The 20,718-nt window shown below is 47.0% G+C and overlaps 1 protein-coding gene across 1 annotated transcript in view; it reads right to left on the bottom strand.

The window, feature by feature from the left end:
- The window catches only part of LOC137302142 (CD209 antigen-like protein C), a 48,406-nt gene extending 28,987 nt beyond the window's left edge, over nucleotides 1-19,419 (bottom strand). The window contains exons 1-3 of the mRNA XM_067971813.1: nucleotides 19,284-19,419; nucleotides 16,809-16,999; nucleotides 6,292-6,553 (exon numbers count right to left, since the gene is read on the bottom strand). Of these exons, the coding sequence (XP_067827914.1) occupies nucleotides 6,292-6,379 (88 nt within the window). The 5' untranslated portion in view covers nucleotides 6,380-6,553; nucleotides 16,809-16,999; nucleotides 19,284-19,419. The remainder of the gene's footprint in view (nucleotides 1-6,291; nucleotides 6,554-16,808; nucleotides 17,000-19,283) is intronic.
- Between the last annotated feature and the right edge of the window lie 1,299 nt (nucleotides 19,420-20,718).

Here is a 20,718-nt window from a genome sequence, read left to right as displayed (position 1 = left end):
CTCTGATGCGCCAGGTGATGGTGGACATGGTCAAGAAAATATGGTCATCACATCTTCCGCTTCCAACAAAACTTGGCCTGTATCAAATCTGCATCACACCAGTTCTCCTGTATACATCAGAGACTTGAACCGTTTCACAAGCCCACCAGGCAAACATTGATGCAGTGGGCCAGTGGCATATTCGGTGGTTAGTCAGGTCAGCAATATGACCTTCCCTAGGTGTCATAAGGCGTTAATCGCTGTTTGGGCACATGTCCAGGTTTGACGGCATACGACACCTCGAGGAAACTCAGCCTGTCCTCTGAAGACCCGGAAAGGCCCCCCTGGAAGAAGCACTTGGTTCTCATCGGTCACAGTTTACCTCAGGTCCCAGAATACAGGGATCTTCTCCACCCTGAGGAGAGCCACGGCCTGTGATAGGTGGAGTTGAATGATTCAGCAAGCAATGCCCTGAGGAGCCTTCTGCAATCGTCATCATGCTCACCGTCTACATTTGTCTTGTTCGCCATCGCAGCTGCATCGTTCACCTACTCACCAGAAAATTTCACCTTGTCACTTAATCTAGTTCACCTTCTGTTCTGTCTTGTTCACTTTCTCACTTGTCTTGTTCACATTCTCCCTTTTCTAGCTCACCTTCTCACTATTCAAGTTCATCTGCTCATCTGTATCAATCACCTTCTCACCGGAATAGGCCTCACACTGAACTGGTTAGTTCACCTTCTCACCGGAATAGGCCTCACACTAAACTGGTTGATTAGCGGGCAGCAGCATTTTTCTTTTTATTTGCCAGGGGGATGGGCACCAGGATGTAGAACTGGAAAGGAGAAACAAGGTGCACAAAGGATTGGGAGTGAGAGATAGCACTAGGTTAAGAAATAGTACAGTATTAGATAGGATCAGACTAAGAGAGAATACAAGATAGGTTCGCAGTGCATGTGTGTAAACACACCACAAGGTTGGTGAGCTTCAGGCACAAATAGCCACGTGGGAATATGATGTTATGACGATAACGGAGACCTGGTTCAATAAAGGGCAGGATTGGGTACTAAATACTCCGGGATACAAAGTGTTCAGGAAAGAAAAGAGGGGAGTGGCAGTATTCATTAAGGAGAATATTGCAGTGCTGGAGAGAGAGGATGTCCTGGAGGGGTCAAGGACAGAATCTATTTGATTAGAGTTAAGAAACAGTAGAGGTGCCATTACACTACTGGGTGTATTCTATAGGCCACCAACTAGTGGGAAGGATATAGAGAAGCAAATTTGCAGGGAAATTACAGAGAGGTGCAAGAGCCATAGAGCAGTGATAATGGGGGACTTCAATTATCCTAATATAGACTGGGATAGTAACAGTGTGAAGGGCAAAGAGGGGGGGAAGAATTTCTGAAGTGTGTTTAGGAGAACTTTCTTGATCAGTAAGTTTCCGGCCCAACGAGGAGGGAGGCATTGCTGGATCTGGTTCTGGGGAATGAGGTGGGTCAAGTGGAGCAAGTGTCGGTAGGGGAACAGTGGCCATAGTATCATAATGTTTAGATTATCAATCGAAAAGGACAAGGAGCAATCGAGAGTAAAAATACTCAATTGAAGGAGGGCCAATTTCAGTGGTTTGAGAACGGATTGAGTAAATTGGAATCAAAGATTGGCAGGTAAAACTGTAATTGAACAGTGGGCGGCCTTTAAGGAGCAGATGGTTCAGGTACATTCCCACGAGGGGGAAAAGGTAGGGCAACGAAAGTCAGAGCTCCCTGGATGACGAAAGAGAGAGAGAGAGAGAGAAAGATGAAGCAGAAAAAGGGGGCGTATCACAGATGTCAGGTTGATAATACAAGTGAGAACCAGGCTGAATATAGAAAGTTCCTTTTTCACTTCCCCTCTGAAATAAGAGGGACAAAGAGAAGCATGAGAATAGACTGGCAACTAACATAAAAGGGAATCCAAAAGTCTTCTATAGGCATATAAATAGTAAACAGGTCATCAGAGGAGGGCTGGGGCCGATTAGGGACCAAAAAGGAGATCAACTTATGGAGGCAGAGGGCATGGCTGAGGTACTAAGTAAGTACTTTGCATTTGTCTTTACCAAGGAAGAAGATGCTGCCAAAGTCTCAGCAAAAGAGAAGGTAGTTGAGATATTGGATGGGCTAAAAATTGATCAAGAGGTGATGCTAGAAAGGCTAGCTGTACTTAAAGTAGATAAGTCACCAGTCCAGATGGGATGCATCCTCGGTTGCTGAGGAAAGTAAGGGTGGAAACTGCAGAGGTTCTGGCCATAATCTTCCAATCATCCTTAGATATGGAATGGTGCCACAGGACTGGAGATTTGCAAAGGATAAACCCAGCAACAACATGCCAGTCAGTTTAAGCTCGGTGGTGGGGAAACTTTTAGAAGTGATAATCTGGCACAAAATTAACAGTCACTTGGACAAGTGTGGATTAATTAAGGAAAGCCAGCACGGATTTGTTAAAGACAAATCGTGTTTAACTAACTTGATTGAGTTTTTTGATGAGGTAACAGAGAGGGTCGATGAGGGCAATGCGGTTGATGTGGTGTATATGGACTTCCAAAAGGCATTTGACAAAGTGCTGCATAATGGGCTTGTCAGAAAAGTTGACGACCATGGAATAAAAGTGGCGATGGCAGCATGGATATGAAATTGGCTAAGTGACAGGAAACAGATAGTAGTGGTGAACGGTTATTTTTCAGACTGGAGGAAGGTGTACAGCAGTGTTCACCAGGGGTCAGTACTAGGACCACTGCTTTTCTTGATATATATTAATGACTTGGACTTGGGTGCACAGGGTATAATTTCAAAATTTGCAGATGACACAAAACTTGGAAGGGTAGTGAACAGTGAGGAGGATAGTGATAGACTTCAAGAGGATATAGACAGGCTGGTGGAATGGGCGGACACGTGGCAGATGAAATTTAACGCAAAGAAGTGCAAAGTGATACATTTTGGTAGGAAGAACGAGGAGAGGCAAAATAAACTAAAGGGTACAATTCGAAAGAGGGTGCAGGAACAGAGAGACCTGGGGGTATATGTGCACAAATCGCTGAAGGTGGCAGGGCACGTTGAGAAAGTGGTTAAAAAACCATAGGGGATCCTAGGCTTTATAAATAGAGGCATAGAGTACAAAAGCAAGGAAGTTATGATGAACCTTTATAAAGCACTGGTTCAGCTACAACTGGAGTTTTGTGTCCAATTCTGAGCACCGGACCTTAGGAAGGATGTGTCGGCCTTAGTGAGGGTGCAGAAAAGATTTACCAGAATGGTTCCAGGGATGAAACACGGGGTAAAAAACACAGGAAACCTCAGCTGGCCCGGATATGGAAAGGATTGACAGATTGATAGCTCTTTCTCAATTCTGTGGGTGATGGTGCATGGCCGTTCTTAGTTGGTGGAGCGATTTGATTGGTTAATTCCGATAACAAATGAGACTCCTCCAAGCTAAATAGTTACTTGACCCTCGAGCGGCTGCGGATGCTGAGTCAATGAACATAGTCAAGGCTGAGATGGATAGATTTTTGGACTCGAGGGGAATCAAGGGATGTGGGGATCAGGCGGGAACGCAGAGTTGAGGTCGAAGATCAGCCATGATCTGATTGAATGGCAGAGCAGGCTCGAGGGGCCGTATGGCTTTTTTCTCATTCGCTCATGGGATATGGGCGTCGCAGGCAAGGCCAGGATTTATTGCCCATCCCTAATTGCCCTTGAGGAGGTGGTGGTGAGCCACCTTCTTGAACCGCTGCTGTCCGTGTGGTGAAGGTTCTCCCACAGTGCTGTTAGGGAGGGAGTTCCAGGATTTTGACCCAGCGACGATGAAGGAACGGTGATTTTTCCCAAGTCGGGATGGTGTGTGACTATGGTGGGGGGGGGGGGGGGGGGGAGGTGAAGAGAACGTGCAGGTGGTGTTGTTCCCATGTGCCTGCTGCTCTTGTTCTTCTGGGTGGTAGAGGTTGCGGGTTTGGGAGGTGCTGTCAAAGAAGCCTTGGCGAGTTGCTGCTGTGCATCCTGTGGATGGTACACACTGCAGCCACAGTGAACCGGTGGTGAAGGGAGTGAATGTTTAGGGTGGTGGATGGAGTGCCAATCAAGCGGGCTGCTTTGTCCTGGATGGTGTCGAGCTTCTTGAGTGTTGTTGGAGCTGCACTCATCCAGGCACGTGGAGAATATTCCATCACACGCCTTGTAGATGGCGGAAAGGCTTTGGGGAGTCAGGAGGTGAGTCAGCCGCCGCAGAATACCCAGTCTCTGACCTGCTCTAGTAGCCACAGTATTGATGTGGCTGGTCCAGTTAAGTTTCTGGTCAATGGTGACCCCCAGCTTACTCCTGCTCTTATTTCTTATGTTTCTATGTGGGACTTCAGTTACATGAATAGACTGGACGAGTTGGGTTTGTTCTCCTTGTAGCAGTGAAGGTTGAGAGGAGATTTGATAGAGATGTTCAAAATCATCAGGGGTCGAGACAGTGTCGGTAGAGAAAAGCTGTTCCCATTGGCAGAATGGTTGAGAACCAGAGGACACAGATTTAAGGTAATTGGCAAAAGAACCAAAAGTGACATTAGGAAAAGCATTTTTACCCAGCGATTGGTTATGATCTGGAATAAACTGCCTGAATGGGTGGTGGAGGCGGATTCAATCATGGCTTTCAAAAGGGAATTGGATAAGTACTTGAAGGAAAAAGAATCTCGGGGCTACGGGGAAAGGGCGGTGGAGTGGGGCGAGCTGGACTGCTCGTGCAGAGAGCCAGCACGGACTCGACAGGCCGAATGGCCTCCTTCTGTGTTGTAACCATTCTATGATTCTATTTGCAAATTAGGATTCTTTTCTAAGCCAGTTGTGAAATAATGAGCAGTTGGTAAGCAAATTATAGAACGTTTATAGTAAATGTGCTGCAACTTCCCTTTGTTCTGCTGTGTCCCAGGAAACTTCTGTTTTAAACCATGAACATACAATTAAATCAGGAAGTCACTGCAGCCCACAAGAGAGTTAGGGGAAACAACGATTGCCGCAAGTTCCTGGTTCTGGACAAAATTAACGTCCAAAACAAGATCGTCACCAAGATAAGGTTCACTTCAGTCACAAAAGGCTGTGGCTACTGTTACTGGCAGTGAATGATACCGAGGCTCAGGATGATACCGGGGTTTAGAGGGTTAAATTATGACGACAGGTTGTATCAACTAGGCTTGTATTCCCTGGAGTATAGAAGATTGAGGGGTGATCAGATCGAGGTGTTTAAAATATTAAGAGGATTTGATAGGGTAGATACGGAGGAACTATTTACTCTGATGGGGGAAATCAAGAACAAGGAGACAATCTTAAAATTAGAGCTAGACAATTCAGGAGCGAAATCAGGAAGCACCTTTTAACACAAAGGGTGGTAGAAATCTGGAACTCTCTCCCCCAAAAGGCTGTTGATGCTCGGACAAACGGGGATTTGAAGACTGACATTTTTGTTAGGTAAGGTTATCAAGGCACATGGATCAAAGGCAGGTAAATGGAGTGGAGGCGCAGATCAGCCATGATCTAATTGAATGGCGGAGCAGGCTCGAGGGACTGAATGGCCTACTCCTGTTTCCAATGTTCCCGTGTTCTTTTGTTCCAGTGCAGAAATTAACAAAGGTCATGGTGAACTGCAACAGGACAGCAATGCAGGGACAGCAATGTCTCACTGAGAATAATCACTGCTTGAAATATAGTGCCAGATTGAGTTACTATTTACACACAAACATATATATTTAAAATACTTAAAATACCCCACCACCCAAAAACCCTCCTTTACCCTCAGCTCAATCAGATCTGAACATTGTTTTATTGACATCGGTGATGTTTCTGGTCGCTGGCCTGAGCGGTCATTCTTCCTGTAGGAGCCAGTCAGTGAGCGTTGTCTGGATATTTAAGCCTGAGGGAATCCCGTCCAATGCAGCTCCCATTAGGGCCTCTCACCCACTATTTCCCGCCAGAGTAACTGGATGGTAAACCCGCAGCTCCAATCCTCGCTCACCCTCCTCCCTAAAACGAGAGCCCTCCGATCCTTAATATTTCGCTGTCAGAACCGTGTTCTGGATCAGCAAACTCTGAGGAGAACAGGCTTCCTACCTGGAACCTCCGTGGCCCTTTGTGACTTCGGTGCCACTCCGAAACTCTCAAGAATCTCAGAGATAAACTGGCACGAGTTCAAAAGGTGACAATAAAATGGGACATTCATGTCCGCAGAGCACCACAGTGAAACTAAAATAACAGCCTGGTCACATTAAAGCTACGTTACTATTGACTGAACAGGTGGGTCAGGTACCTGCATTACTGGGAGAAGGTGCTGGAAGTTGTTGCTTCAGAGAAGATGGAGAGAACTTCAGTTCTGCATAAGTGATATCAGCTTCCATTCCGCCGATCAGCCTGCAGCATCTGTGAAGCTGTATTGTTGAGGGGCGGTGTGATAGTGAACAGTGTCAGACAGGATGGGACGTTAGTCAGAGGCGGGGTTCACTATTTCTCCTTTTCTCTCCTATGCTGAAGAAGTGACGGGTTTTTGGAGGTTTTACAAGTGTCTCGAACATCTGTTGCAGCAGAGATCAGTTTTGTTTCATTGAAATGTAACAGAACACGGTTATAATTATTAGATTTTACTTCATTATAAACATCATGGGGGTAGAAATTCACTCGAGCGGTGACTCAAAACCAGCGGTTCCAGGCCCCGCCCCACGTACAGTTCTATCGGCCGCGATCTTAACCCCCAGCCCCCGATATTCACCCCCACCACGGCTGACCACCCCCCGATATTAACTACCCCCTCGATATTAACCCCCACCCCTCGATATTAAACCCCCGCCTGCCCCGCCGATATTAAACCCCTGCCACGGCCTCTCCCCCCGATATCAAACCCCCGACTGCCCAGCGCAATATAAGACCCCCGCCACGGCCTCTCCCCCCGATATTAACGCCCCCACCTCCCCCTTCAATATTAACCCCCACCCCTCGATATTAACACCCCCACGTCCCCCCTCGATATCAACTCCAAACGCTGCCACCCCCCCACGCCCCGAACCGCACCCCCACCCCAGTCATGACTTGGGGGGGGGGGGGGTTAAAAATGAAATAACAGGGAACGTGACCCCACCCCGCTGCATACGCGCCTGTTGTTGGTTTCACGGTGGTGGGTTTCGTGGCGTCCGATTAGCCCAACATGGAGAGGTGAGAAACCTCATTATGCCTCCATTTATACATTAGGAGTACAAAAGCAACAAAGTCATGATGAACCTTTATAAAACACTGCTTCGACCACAACTGGAGTATTGTTTCCAGTTCTGGGCACCGCACTTTCGGAAAGATGTGAAGGCCTTCGAGAGGGTGCAGAAAAGATTTACTGGAATGGTTCCAGGGATGAGGGTCTTCTGTTATGTGGATAGACTGGAGAAGCTGGGGTTGTTCTCCTTGGAACAGAGACGGTTGAGAGGAAATTTGATAGAAGTGTTCAAAATCATGAAAAGTTTAGAGAAAGAGAAATTGTTCCCATTGGCGGAAGGGTTGAGACCAGTGCACACAGATATCAGGTGATTGGCAAAAGAACCAAAGGCGACATGAGGAAAATCTTTTTTTTAATGCAGCGAGTGATTATGATCTGGAATGCACTGCCTGAAAGGGTGTTGGAAGCAAATTCAATCGTGGCTTTCAAAAAGGAATTGGATAAATACTTGAAGGTAAAAAAAATTGCAGAGCTACGGGGAAAGAGCGGGGGAATGGGACTAACTGGATTGCTCTTACAAAGACCCGGCACTGGCTCGATGGGCCAAATTGCCTCCTCTGCGCTGTCACCATTCTATGATGCTGTGATTCTATGAGGTGTCATCAAATCATAGAAAGGTTACAGCACGGAAGGAGGCCGTTCAGCCCATCGATTCCACGCTGGCTCGATGAAAGAGCAATCCAGCTAGTCCCACTCCCCCGCCCTATCCCCGTAACCCTGAATTTTTTTTCCTTTCAAGTACTAATCCAGTTCCTTTTTGAAGGCCATGATTGAATCTGCCTCCACCACCCCCTCGGGCAGTGCAGTCCAGATCCTAATCACTCGCTGTGTAAAAAAGCTTTTCCTCATGTCACCTTTGGTTCTTTTGCCAATCACCTTAAATCTATGTCCTCTGGTTCTTGACCCTTCTGCCAATGGGAACAGTTTCTCTGTATCTACTCTGTCTAAACCCTTCATGATTTTGAATACCTCTATCAAATCTCCTCTCAACCTTCTCTATTCCAAGGAGAACAGCACCAGCTTCACCAGTCTATCCAAGAAACTAAAGTCCCTCATCCCTGGAATCATTCCAGTAAATCTCTTCTGCACCCTCTCTAAGGCCTTCACATCTTTCCTAAAGTGCGGTGCCCAGAATTGGACACAATACTCCAGTTGTGGCCGAACCAGTATTTTATAAAAGGTTCATCATGACTTCCTTGTTTTTGTACTCTATGCCTCTACTTACAAAGCACAGGATCCCGTATGCTTTTTTAGCCGCTTTCTCAACTGGCCCTGCCACCTTCAACAATTTTTGCACATAAACCCCAAGATCCCTCTGTTCCTGTACCCCTTTTAGAATTGTGCCCTCTAGTTTATATTGCCTCTCCTCGTTCTTCCTACCGAAATGTATCACTTCGCATTTTTCCGCGTTAAATTTCATCTGCCACGTGTCCGCCCACGCCACTAGCCTGTCTATATCCTCTTGAAGTCTATCACTATCCTCCTCACTGTTCACTACCCTTCAAAGTTTAGGGGTAGAGGTGGGTGTTGTCAGTTTACGTGAAGAATCGGACATTGTGTTTTCGGTTGATGTCACCAAGGGGCAGCATATGGATGAGAAACAGGAGGGGGCCAAGGATAGATCTTTGGGGGACTCCAGAGGTAACGGTTCGGGAGTGGGAAGAGAAGCCATTGCAGGCGATTCTCTGGCTTTGACTGGATAGATCGGAATGGAACCAGAAAATGGCAGTCCCACCCAGCTGGACAATGGAGGAGAGGCATTGGAGGAGGATGGTGTGGTCAACCGTGTCAAAGGCTGTAGACAGGTCAAGAAGCATGAGTAGGAATAGTTCACCATGGTCACACTCACATAGGATGTCATTTGTGACTTTGTGAGGGCCGTTTCAGTGCTGCAGCAGGAGTGGAAACCTGATTGGAGGGGTTTAAACATCGGAACAGGAGGAGGCCATTCAGCCCCTCAAGCCTGTTCCAGCATTCAATTAGATCATGGCTGACCTGTATCTTAACTCCATCTACCAGGCAATGACCATCTCCAACAAGAGAGAGTCTAACCACTTCCCCTTGACATTCAACGGCATTACCATCGCCGAATCCCCCACCATCAACATCCTGGGGGTCACCATTGACCAGGCACTTAACTGGACCAGCCATATAAATACCATGGCGACAAGAGCAGGTCAGAGGCTGGGTATTCTGCGGCGAGTGACTCACCTCCTGACTCCCCAAAGCCTTTCCACAATCTACAAGGCACAAGTCAGGAGTGTGATGGAATACTCTCCACTTGCCTGGATGAGTGCAGCTCCAACAACACTCAAGAAGCTCGACACCAATACAGGACAAAGCAGCCCGCTTGATTGGCACCCCATCCACCACCCTAAACATTCACTCCCTTCACCGCCGGCGCATGTGGCTGCAGTGTGTACCATCCACAGGATGCACTGCAGCAACTCGCCAGGGCTTCTTCGACAGCACCTCCCAAACCCGCGACCTCTACCACCGAGAAGGACAAGAGCAGCAGGCACATGGGAACAACACCACCTGCACGTTCCCCTCCAAGTTACACACCATCCCGACTTGGAAATATATCGCCGTTCCTTCATTGTCGCTGGGTCAAAATCCTGGAACTCCCTTCCTAACAGCACTGTGGGAGAACCTTCACCACACGGACTGCAGCGGTTCAAGAAGACGGCTCACCACCACCTTCTCAAGGGCAATTAGGGATGGGCAATAAATGCCGGCCTCACCAGCGACGCCCACATCCCATGAACGAATAAAAAAAAACACGCATCAGTTCCATAATCCTTAATATTCTTGCCTAACAAAAATCTATCACTCTCAGTTTTGACATTTTCAATTGACCCCCAGCCTCAACAGCTTTTTGGTGGAGAGATTTCCCAATTTCCACCATCCTTTATGTGAAGAAATGCTTTCTGACATCAGCCCTAAACGGCCTAGCTCTAATTTAAAGGTTATGACCCCTTGTTTTGGACTCCCCGCCTGCCCCGCTCCCCTCCAGAGGAAATAGTTTCTCTCTATCTCCCCCATCAACTCCTTTGATCATCATAAACACCTCAATTAGATCACCCCATAATCTTCTATACTGAAGAGAATACAGGCCTAATCTATATAACCTGTCCTCAATATTAACCCTTTTAGGTCCGGTATCATTCTGGTGAATCTGCAATGCACCCACTCCAAGGTCAATACATCCTTCCTGAGGTGCACTGCCCAGAGCTGAATGCAGTCCTCCAGATGGGGTCTAACCAGAGCACTCAACAGCTATAACATAACTTCCAACCCTTTGAATTCCAGCCCTCTTGAGATAACGGCAAACATTTGAATTATTTTTAATACCTGTCCGCTAGATTTTAGTGATTTTCGTACTTGGATCCCTGAATCTCTCTGCCCATCCAGTTCCCAGCTTCTCACCATTTAGATAATACTCTGATCTATCTTTCTTAGGGCCAAAATTGATGACACTGCACTTTCCCACGTTGAACTCCATCTGCCACCATTTTGCCCATTCGCTTAATCTATCAATGTTCTTTTGCAACTTTCTGTTCCCATCTGCATTATTAAGTGCGACCTAACTTAGTGTCATCAGCAAACTTAGATATACGGCTCTGTATTCCTTCATGCAAGTCATTTATAAATACAGTGAAAAGCTGAGGCCCCAGTACAGATCCCTGAGTGACAGCACTAGACACATCCTGACAATTTGAGTACATACCCATTATCCCTACTCTGTCTGCTACCTCCTGACCAATTCCCTATCCAAGCCAATGAGTTGCCACCAATCCCACGCGCTCTCACTTTAGTTAACTTTCTCTCATGTGGAACCTTGTTGATTGCCTTCTGGAAGTCTATTTAAATATCAACAGAGACTCCTTTATCTACCACTTTTGTTACCGCCTCATAAAACTCAACTCGGTTCATTAAACATGACTTACCCTTTACAAATCCATGCTGGCTTTCTCTGATCAGCTCATATTTGTTCAAATGCTCAGTCACTCTGTCCCTAACAAGAGATTCTAGTAACTTCCCCACTACTGATGTTAGACTCATAGGTCTGTAACTTCCTAGTTTATTTCCCCTAACCTTAAACAATGGAGTTATATTGGCAGTTTTCCAATCCAAGGGAACAATTCCTGAATCAAGAGAGTTTTGGAAGATCTTGAAGCATCAACAATTTCCTCACCTACACTGGGATGGAAACCATCGGGTCCTGGGGTTGCGGGAGAGATGGGCACAGATAACAGAAAAGATGGAGAGAGAGTCTGTGTGTATAATGGAATTGGTGGAGAGAGAGTCTGTGTGTATAATGGAATTGGTGGAGAGAGAGTCTGTGTGTATAATGGAATTGGTGGAGAGAGTCTGTGTGTATAATGGAATTGGTGGAGAGAGAGTCTGTGTGTGTAATGGAATTGGTGGAGAGAGAGTCTGTGTGTGTAATGGAATTGGTGGAGAGAGAGTCTGTGTGTATAATGGAATTGGTGGAGAGAGAGTCTGTGTGTATAATGGAATTGATGGAGAGAGAGTCTGTGTGTGTAATGGAATTGGTGGAGAGAGAGTCTGTGTGTATAATGGAATTGGTGGAGAGAGAGTCTGTGTGTATAATGGAATTGGTGGAGAGAGAGTCTGTGTGTGTAATGGAATTGGTGGAGAGAGAGTCTGTGTGTATCATGGAATTGGTGGAGAGAGAGTCTGTGTGTATCATGGAATTGGTGGAGAGAGAGAGTCTGTGTGTATAATGGAATTGGTGGAGAGAGAGTCTGTGTGTGTAATGGAATTGGTGGAGAGAGAGTCTGTGTGTATAATGGAATTGGTGGAGAGAGAGTCTGTGTGTATAATGGAATTGGTGGAGAGAGAGTCTGTGTGTATCATGGAATTGGTGGAGAGAGAGTCTGTGTGTATAATGGAATTGGTGGAGAGAGAGTCTGTGTGTGAGAGAGAGAGAAAAGAGGAGGCAGAATCTGAGAGAGAAGGAGAGACAGTGTATGAGTGAAAGAAGGGACAGAGAGCTTGTGTGTCAGAGCGAAGGGGAGAACAAGTCAGGGTGTATGAAAGTAGGTTGAAAGTAGGGGGGTGATTTTAAACCCCAAGAATGGGTGGGTTGGGGGCGGGTGGGTGTTGAAAGTAGTTTTTTGGGTCGTGACCACAACTCGGCTTTATTTCTGGGTTTAGCGTCAGCGTGTAAAAGTACAGGCTTCCCATTGGGGATGCAAAGTCCGAAAATGTTGCGGTTGCGACCCAAAAAAACAACTATTTTCAACTCCCACCAATCCCCAACCAGCCGATTCTTGGGGTTTAAAATCATCCCCCGAGGTGTCTGTGCAAGACATGGGAGAGAGAATCTGTGTCGAAAAGAGGAGACCAAGGACCTGAGTACAACAGTGTGAGATAGTGAGTCTCAGAGAGGCTGTGTATGAGGGAGTGAGTCTCAGAGAGTCTGTGTATGAGGGAGTGAGTCTCAGAGAGTCTGTGTATGAGGGAGTGAGTCTCAGAGAGTCTGTGCATGAGGGAGTGAGTCTGTGAGACAGACTCTCAGAGAGTCTGGATGTGGATGAGGGAGAGTCTGAGAGATAGGGTGGGAGGGAGATATGGGGCCCGATATTAGAAGGGAGGTGGGTTGGCAGTGGGGGGTCGACTGGGCGCGTGGGTAACCCGCCCAGTGAAATATGTGGGTTTGGCACGTGGTCGTAAGTAAATTGAAGCAACTTACCTTGGCTTCTAGGTTTCGTGCTGGAAAGCCCAGGGGGAAGGCTGCTCCCAGGTTTAATGATGCCTCACTCCAGATCTGACTGGATGGGGGGAGGAGGAGGAGGAGGAGGTGGAGGAGGGAGATCTTCCACCCAGCGGACGGGAAAAAGCGGCCTGCCTCTGCCACCACGAAGGCCTGGCTCAAGGTAGCAGAGGAGGTGACCAGCACCACCAACATATCACGCACCTGCACACAGTGCAGGAGGCGCTTCAATGACCAAACCAGGTCAGCCGAAGTGAGTACTCTTACTCATTCCCCTACACTCCGTCTGCCACATCACCGCCACCACCCCACAACTCCTTCTGTACTGCCAACACTTCTCAATCACATCACTCCTCACACCCACTGAACCCTCATCCTCATCTTACATGCACTTCCTCACTTCCCCAGTATTTATCTCACCACTACCACTCAACCCAATCCGTAAACAATCTCATGGCTCTGTCTCATACTCACCCTCTCATGCATCTCTTTCACGGTCAGTCTTGCCCCACCTGCCACTACCTGTGCTGCAGCTATAGGGCATGTATCACGTATGTGTAGCAGGAAGCATAAGGCAAACGTGTCGTGAGCATGAAGGGGATGCACAAGGATGTTTGAGGGTTTGTCATGGTTTTTACTTACATTTGATTTCTGATCAACTCACATTACATATTATATTGTCATCACTACTGCTACATCTTGGCCATTCCTGACTGGCTTGTCCAATAAGGCCCTTTCACGAGGTTCTCCATAAACACACTTGATGTCACCCATTCGGTCACCCTACAGTGGGTGTCTGTGCAGTTGCATGACTACTTTGTGCAGGTGCCTGTTGCGCAGCACTGTGTTGTGTAGCTCCATGTGGCAGAGGTGGACGGCGTGCCTGGCGAGGCTGGTGATGTTGCTCGTCCTCCAATGGAGTGATGAATGCAGCTATGGAACCCCCCACCCCCACCCTGACGCTGTGAGTGTGAGGGGGTCCGCAAAGTAGGTAAATGTGTTTGGACAGCAGAGTTTAGGGTATGATGTAATAATTTTGAGTGTGGAGACAATGGTGTGGCAGACAAAACTTTGTCTGAGGTGACAGAGTGCCCTGCTGCAATGAATGAGGTATTCCCCCCGACTGTCAAGGAATCCTCTGCATCTCCCAATGGCTGCTGACTGAAACATGTGTGCAACAACAGGGAGTGTTTCCCACAGCATTGGAAACACGCTGAGGAGAGTCCAAAATCACATCCCTGCTAAAATCTCTTCCCAATGAGGTGTGTCAACGACCTCAAGTACCTCCCTAACTATCTAAACTGTCATCCCGCCGGCTTTAATTTGCGGTGGGAGGCCCACATGCGGGGGCTGCGCACGCACCGATTCGCGTCATTGGGGAAACCAGAAGTGGGCAGGTTGGAGCCGGGCTCCGGACCCGCTACGGGATTCCCCAATTTTAGGAACCCCCCCGCCACGAATGCACTCGCTCGGCCATCCTAAAATTGACCCCATGGTGTGTGTATATAAGAGTGAGAAAGGAAAAGAGAGGATACGGGAGACAAGGGAGAGAAACAGTCTGTGTGTATGAAAGAGAGGAAAGGGGAAGAGAGTCTGTTTGTGTATGAGAACTCAGGGATAGAAATATGAGAAGTTGGAGAGGAGAAATGAGAGAGAGGGAGAGAGAGGGGATGGGTAAAGGACAGAAAATTGAGAGTTGTGGTTAACGGATGTTTCTTGCACTGGAAGGGTTCAAACCGTGGCGATCCCCGGGGTCAGTGTTGGCACCATTGCTTTTCTCAATATCTGTGGATAGAAATGATCTGGACCTTCACAGCTGCCACAAAGATAAGGAGTGAGATTAACCATGAAGATGATTGTCAACAACTTCAGGAGGAGGCAGACAGGTGAGGAGATTGGACAGGTAGATGTGAGATGGAATTTAATGGGGAGAGATGTGAGGTGAGAAGAATAAGGAGAGGAAATAGACACTATACTGTAAAACTGTAAAAGGAGTAGAGGAGCAGAGAGATTTAGTGATTCAGATACACAAATCTTTAAAAGTGGGGGGACAAGTTGATAAAGCTGCTTTACAAAAACCCCCATGGGATCCTAGGATTTATAAATAGGGGCATAGAGTATAAAAGGAAAGAGTTAATGCTACACCTGGACAAATCATTGGTTCGGCCACAGTCAGAATATTGTGTCCAGTTTTTGGTGCATTACTTTAGTAAGAATGTCGCGGCCATGGAGAGGGGCAGAAGAGATTCACTAAGATGATCCCAAGGATGAGAGTCTTCACATAACTTTTCATGAGAGCAGAGAAGTTTAAATAAGATCTGAGAGTGGGGATCAAAATTATGAGGGGGTTTTGATAAAGTAATGAGGGAAATCTATTTCCACCAGTTTGTGAGTCGGTAACTGGAGGGCATCAAATTAAGACCAAAAGAATGAAGTGAGAGGTTGGTTTTCTTTTTGATGCAGAGGGTTGTTCGGACAATGGAATGTCCGACCAGAAACACCGAGGGAAGCAGAATTTAAAAAGGAAGTGAATAAATATCTGTAAAAGAAAACCTTGAAAGGCCTTCGATAAGGTATCGCATAGTGGACTCATGACCAAGGTCAGAGCTTGTGGAGTCAGGGGACAGGTAGCAGAATGGATAGCAAGCTGGCTACAAAACAGAAAACAGACAGTAGGGATTAAAGGTAGTTACTCAGATTGGCAAAAGGTGGGAAGTGGTGTTCCACAAGGATCGGTGCTGGGACCACTGTTGTTCACCATTTGCATAAATGATTTGGACTCAGGAATCGGGAGTACAATTTCAAAATTTGCTGACGACACTCAATTGGGAGGTATCGTTAATACTGAAGAGGACTATGACAAAATACAGGAAGACATTAATAAATTTGCAAAATGGACGTGTAATTGGCAAATGAATTTCAATGTAGATAAGTGTGAGGTGGTACATTTTGGTCGGAAGAATAAGGAGGCCGCATACTGCTTGGATAATAAGAGTCTAAATGGGGTAGAGGAGCAAAGGAATTTAGGGGTACAGGGACACAAATAATTAAAAGTAGCAAAGCAGGTTAATAAGGCATTAAAAAAGCAAACAAGGCACTTGGGTTCATATAAAAATGATACAGAGGCACCAGAGAAGGTGCAAAAAAGATTTACTAGGATGATACCAGAACCGAGAAGTTACACCTATCAGGAAAAAGTGAACAGACTGGGGCTCTTTTCTCTATAAAGGAGAAGGCTGATGCGGGGGGGCACTTGATAGAGGTTTTTAAGATTATGAAAGGGTTTGATAGGGTCGAGGTGGAAAAGAAGTTTCCACTTGTGGGGGAGACCATGAAAATAAAATAGTCACTAATAAATCCAGGAAGGAATTCAGAAGGAAATTATTTACCCAGAGAGTGGTTAGAATGTGGAACTTGCTAACACAGAGAGTTGAGGCAAACAGCATAGATGCAATTAAGGGGAAGCTCAGTAAGTACATGAGGGAGAAAGGAATAGCAGGATATACAGAGAGGGACAGATGAAGAGAGGTATGAGGAGGCTCGTGTGGAGCATAAACACCAGCACAGACCAGTTGAGCCGAATGGCCTGTTTCTGTGCTGTAAATTCTATGTAATTCCAAAGAGTCCATAAATACGGAGAGTAAAAGTGGGCCCAGCACTGACCCCTGGGGTAACCACTTCCAACCCTTCTCCAATCTCAGCAACTCCCATTAACCCGGACCCTCTGTTTCCGGTCCCCAGACAACTTTCTCCCCGCACTGTTCCATTTCCTTTTAAACGGCCCACCTGAACAGACTGGACATTACCCCGGGGATCCCCCAGTTACCTTCACACCGTTGCTCGCCATGTCCCTGATTTCACTTGACATCCTTCACAGTCTCATCGAATTGTCTTGGTGCCTCCCGGCCGTGTGAACATCCAAAGAGGTTTCCAGTCGGCCTCAAGTATTTTCCAGCAGATTGTTCAAATCCGGTGCGGTTTTCCTCAAAACTCCTGGAAGTTCAGGCACGAATTCTCCTTTGGAAGAAAGTCACATCGTGTTATGGGACGGAAGAATTAACGACCCTTCTGAAGTACTCGGTGTCGGCCTTGGCTCATTTGTATCACTCTCTCAACTCTAGAATCATAAAGGTTGTGGGTTAAAGCTCCCCTCCAGAGACCTGAGCACAAAATCGAGGCTCACACTCCAGTGCAGTACTGAGGGAGTGCTGCACTGTCGGAGATGCCGTCTTTCAGATGGAATATTAAACCAAGGCCCTGTTTGCCCCCTCAGGTGATTGTAAATGATCCCATGACACTATTTGGAAGAAATGCAGGGGAATTCTCCCCAGTGTCCTGGCCAATATTTATCCCTCAACCAACATCACTAAAACAGATTATCCGGTCATTATCACGTTGTTGTTTGTGGGATCTTGTTGTGCAAGAAATGGTTGCCTACTTTACAACAGTGACATTATTTCCAAAGCCCCCGATTGGCTGCGAAGATTTGGGACACGAGGATGTGAAAGGCGCTGGAGAAATGCAAGATCCCTCCTCCCCCTATCCGGGGCCTCCCTGCCCTCTAATCACATTTCCCATCTCTCGAATCTAGGCCGCTGCAGGGCCCTTTAAGAGGCCTCGGGCCGATCTCCAGGGTCAGGGCCCTGAGTCAGGGTTCATCGACTGGGCTCTTTAGCGCTGAGTGGAGGATGGAGACGGTCTGTAACCTCTGACCCTGAATCCAGGTGAGAATCCGCCAATCACGGGACCCATGATGCCACAGAAAGGATTGTGGCGTCATCCACCGCGTGACGGCCATGTTTGCGTGACGGTCACACTGCGCATGTGTGCCGTTAATTTACATAGAATTACATAGAATGTACAGCACAGAAACAGGCCATTCGGCCCAACTGGTCTATGACGGCGGTTGTGCTCCACACGAGCCTCTTCATCGAACCCGATCAGCATAACCTGCTATTCCTTTCTCCCTCATGTGTTTCTTTAGCTGCCCTTTAAATGCATCGATGTTATTTGCCTCAACTTCTCCTTGTGGCAGCACGTTCCACATTCTTACAATTCTTTGGGTAAAGAGGTTTCTCCTGAATTCCCAATTGCATTTATTAGTGACTATCTTATATTGATGACCCCTTGTTTTGGTCTCCCCCACAAACGGAAACATTTTCTCTGCATCTCCCCGATCAAACCCTTTCATTATCTGAAAGACCTCGATCAGGTCACCCCTCAGCCTTCTCCTTTCTCGAGAAAAGAGCCCCAGCCTGTTCAATCTTTCCTGATAACTCCATCCTCTCAGTTCTGGTATCATCCTTGTGAATTAGTTGGGTGTTATTGATTGATTGCTGTGATTTGTTTAGTGATTGATTATTGATTAGTTGGGTGTTATTGATTGATTGCTGTGATTTGTTGAGTGATTGATTATTGATTAGTTGGGTGTTATTGATTGATTGCTGTGATTTGTTTAGTGATTGATTATTGATTAGTTGGGTGTTATTGATTGATTGCTGTGATTTGTTGAGTGATTGATTATTGATTAGTTGGGTGTTATTGATTGATTGCTGTGATTTGTTTAGTGATTGATTATTGATTAGTTGTGTGTTATTGATTGATTGCTGTGATTTGTTTAGTGATTGATTATTGATTAGTTGGGTGTTATTGATTGATTGCTGTGATTTGTTGAGTGATTGATTATTGATTAGTTGGGTGTTATTGATTGATTGCTGTGATTTGTTTAGTGATTGATTATTGATTAGTTGTGTGTTATTGATTGATTGCTGTGATTTGTTTAGTGATTGATTATTGATTAGTTGGGTGTTATTGATTGATTGCTGTGATTTGTTTAGTGATTGATTATTGATTAGTTGGGTGTTATTGATTGATTGCTGTGATTTGTTTAGTGATTGATTATTGATTAGTTGGGTGTTATTGATTGATTGCTGTGATTTGTTGAGCGATTGATTATTGATTAGTTGGGTGTTATTGATTGATTGCTGTGATTTGTTTAGTGATTGATTATTGATTAGTTGGGTGTTATTGATTGATTGCTGTGATTTGTTGAGTGATTGATTATTGATTAGTTGGGTGTTATTGATTGATTGCTGTGATTTGTTTAGTGATTGATTATTGATTAGTTGGGTGTTATTGATTGATTGCTGTGATTTGTTGAGTGATTGATTATTGATTAGTTGGGTGTTATTGATTGATTGCTGTGATTTGTTGAGCGATTGATTATTGATTAGTTGGGTGTTATTGATTGATTGCTGTGATTTGTTGAGTGAGTGATTATTGATTGCTGCTCTGCCCATACCTGATGTCTGTCAGGAGCCTGCGGTCGAAGGCTGCGTGTGCGGAGCCGCAGAAGGTCAGGGCCCAGGCGCGGATCCTCACGGTTTTGGCGGAAGTTTTTTCTTCTTTGTTTAACGGCGCCTCGAACTCGAAAGACGGGAGGCGGCGGTGAGACTGGAGTCGCCATTCTCCGCCCAGGGCCGCAGCGGCTCACAGGCCTCGCCCGTCACCCCCGGCAACGGCCGGCCGCCGCCCCCACCCGTCACCCCTCGCAACGGCCCCCCTGCCCCCGCCCCATCGCCCCAGCAACGGCCCCCCCCACCCCGATCAACGCACCCCCCCACCCCGATCAACGCACCCCCACCCCGTCACCCCCAGCAACGAAGAAGAGCAGGGGAGTTCTCTCCGGTGTCCTGGCCAATATTTAATCCTCCACCAACACCTATAAACAGATTAACTGGTCATTTATCACATTGCTGTTTGTGGGATCTTGCTGTGCACAAAATGGCTGCCCACATTACAACAGTGACCTCATTTCCAAAGCCCCCCATTGGCTGCGAGGCTTTGGGTCGTCCTGAGGATGTGACAGGCGCTGGAGAAATGCAAGTTCCCCCTCCCCGGGGCCGCCCTCCGCTCTGATCCCATTTCCCGTCTCTCGGTCCTGACCCCGGGCTCGGGGACTCTCGGCCGGTCCAGGGCCCTTTAAGAGGGACGCGCCACACTGCGCATGTGCGCCGTTTATTTAAATCAAACCGCGCGATTCAAAGGAAAAGTGACGTCAGTTTCCGTCACAATAAAAACCGCTCGTTCTCAACCGAAAAAACGGAAAGTTTGTCTCGCGACACAACAGGAAGCGGCCGCTGATCCGGCGGGTGATGTGCGCATGTGCGAACATTCTCCCAGAGTGCAGCGCGTCCCGTCTCACAGATGGGGCCTTTTCTCTGCCGCTCTGCATTGTGGGAGATTCGGCCGCCATGACGGCCCCGGGTCACCGAGTTCATCCAATCACAGGTGAAGCTTCCCGGATTGGTGGAACCGACAGAGTGCAGGTGGTCTGTGGAGCGAGAGAATCTCTGAGAAGAGGGGCAGCCAATTGGGGAAATCACAGGAGGTGGTGACCGGTCATAAACCCAATCGGTGAATGACGGATTGAACCAAGGAAAGGAATGAAGAAACTCGACTGGGACCTGTGGGAACAGGCGGACTAATAAATTTAACCCGTGTCCAGTTCAGGTCACCACATTACAGGAAAGATGGGATTGCACCAGAGAGGGTCCAGAGGAGATTTACAAGGATGTTCCAGGACTGGAGAATTTTAGCTATGAGGAAGGATTGGATCGGCTGGAGTTGTTTTCATTGGAACAGAGGAGGCTGAGGGGGGGATTTAATTGAGGTGTTTAAATTATTGAGGGACAGACGAACTGCATCACTTCCAAAACAGCAGCTCACCACCACCT

The sequence above is a fragment of the Heptranchias perlo genome, chromosome 35 (assembly GCF_035084215.1).
Source record: "Heptranchias perlo isolate sHepPer1 chromosome 35, sHepPer1.hap1, whole genome shotgun sequence".
Classification (NCBI taxonomy): Eukaryota; Metazoa; Chordata; class Chondrichthyes; order Hexanchiformes; family Hexanchidae; genus Heptranchias; species Heptranchias perlo.
Note: the sequence above shows the minus strand (reverse complement) of the source record. Positions and strands in the feature narration are given on the sequence as shown.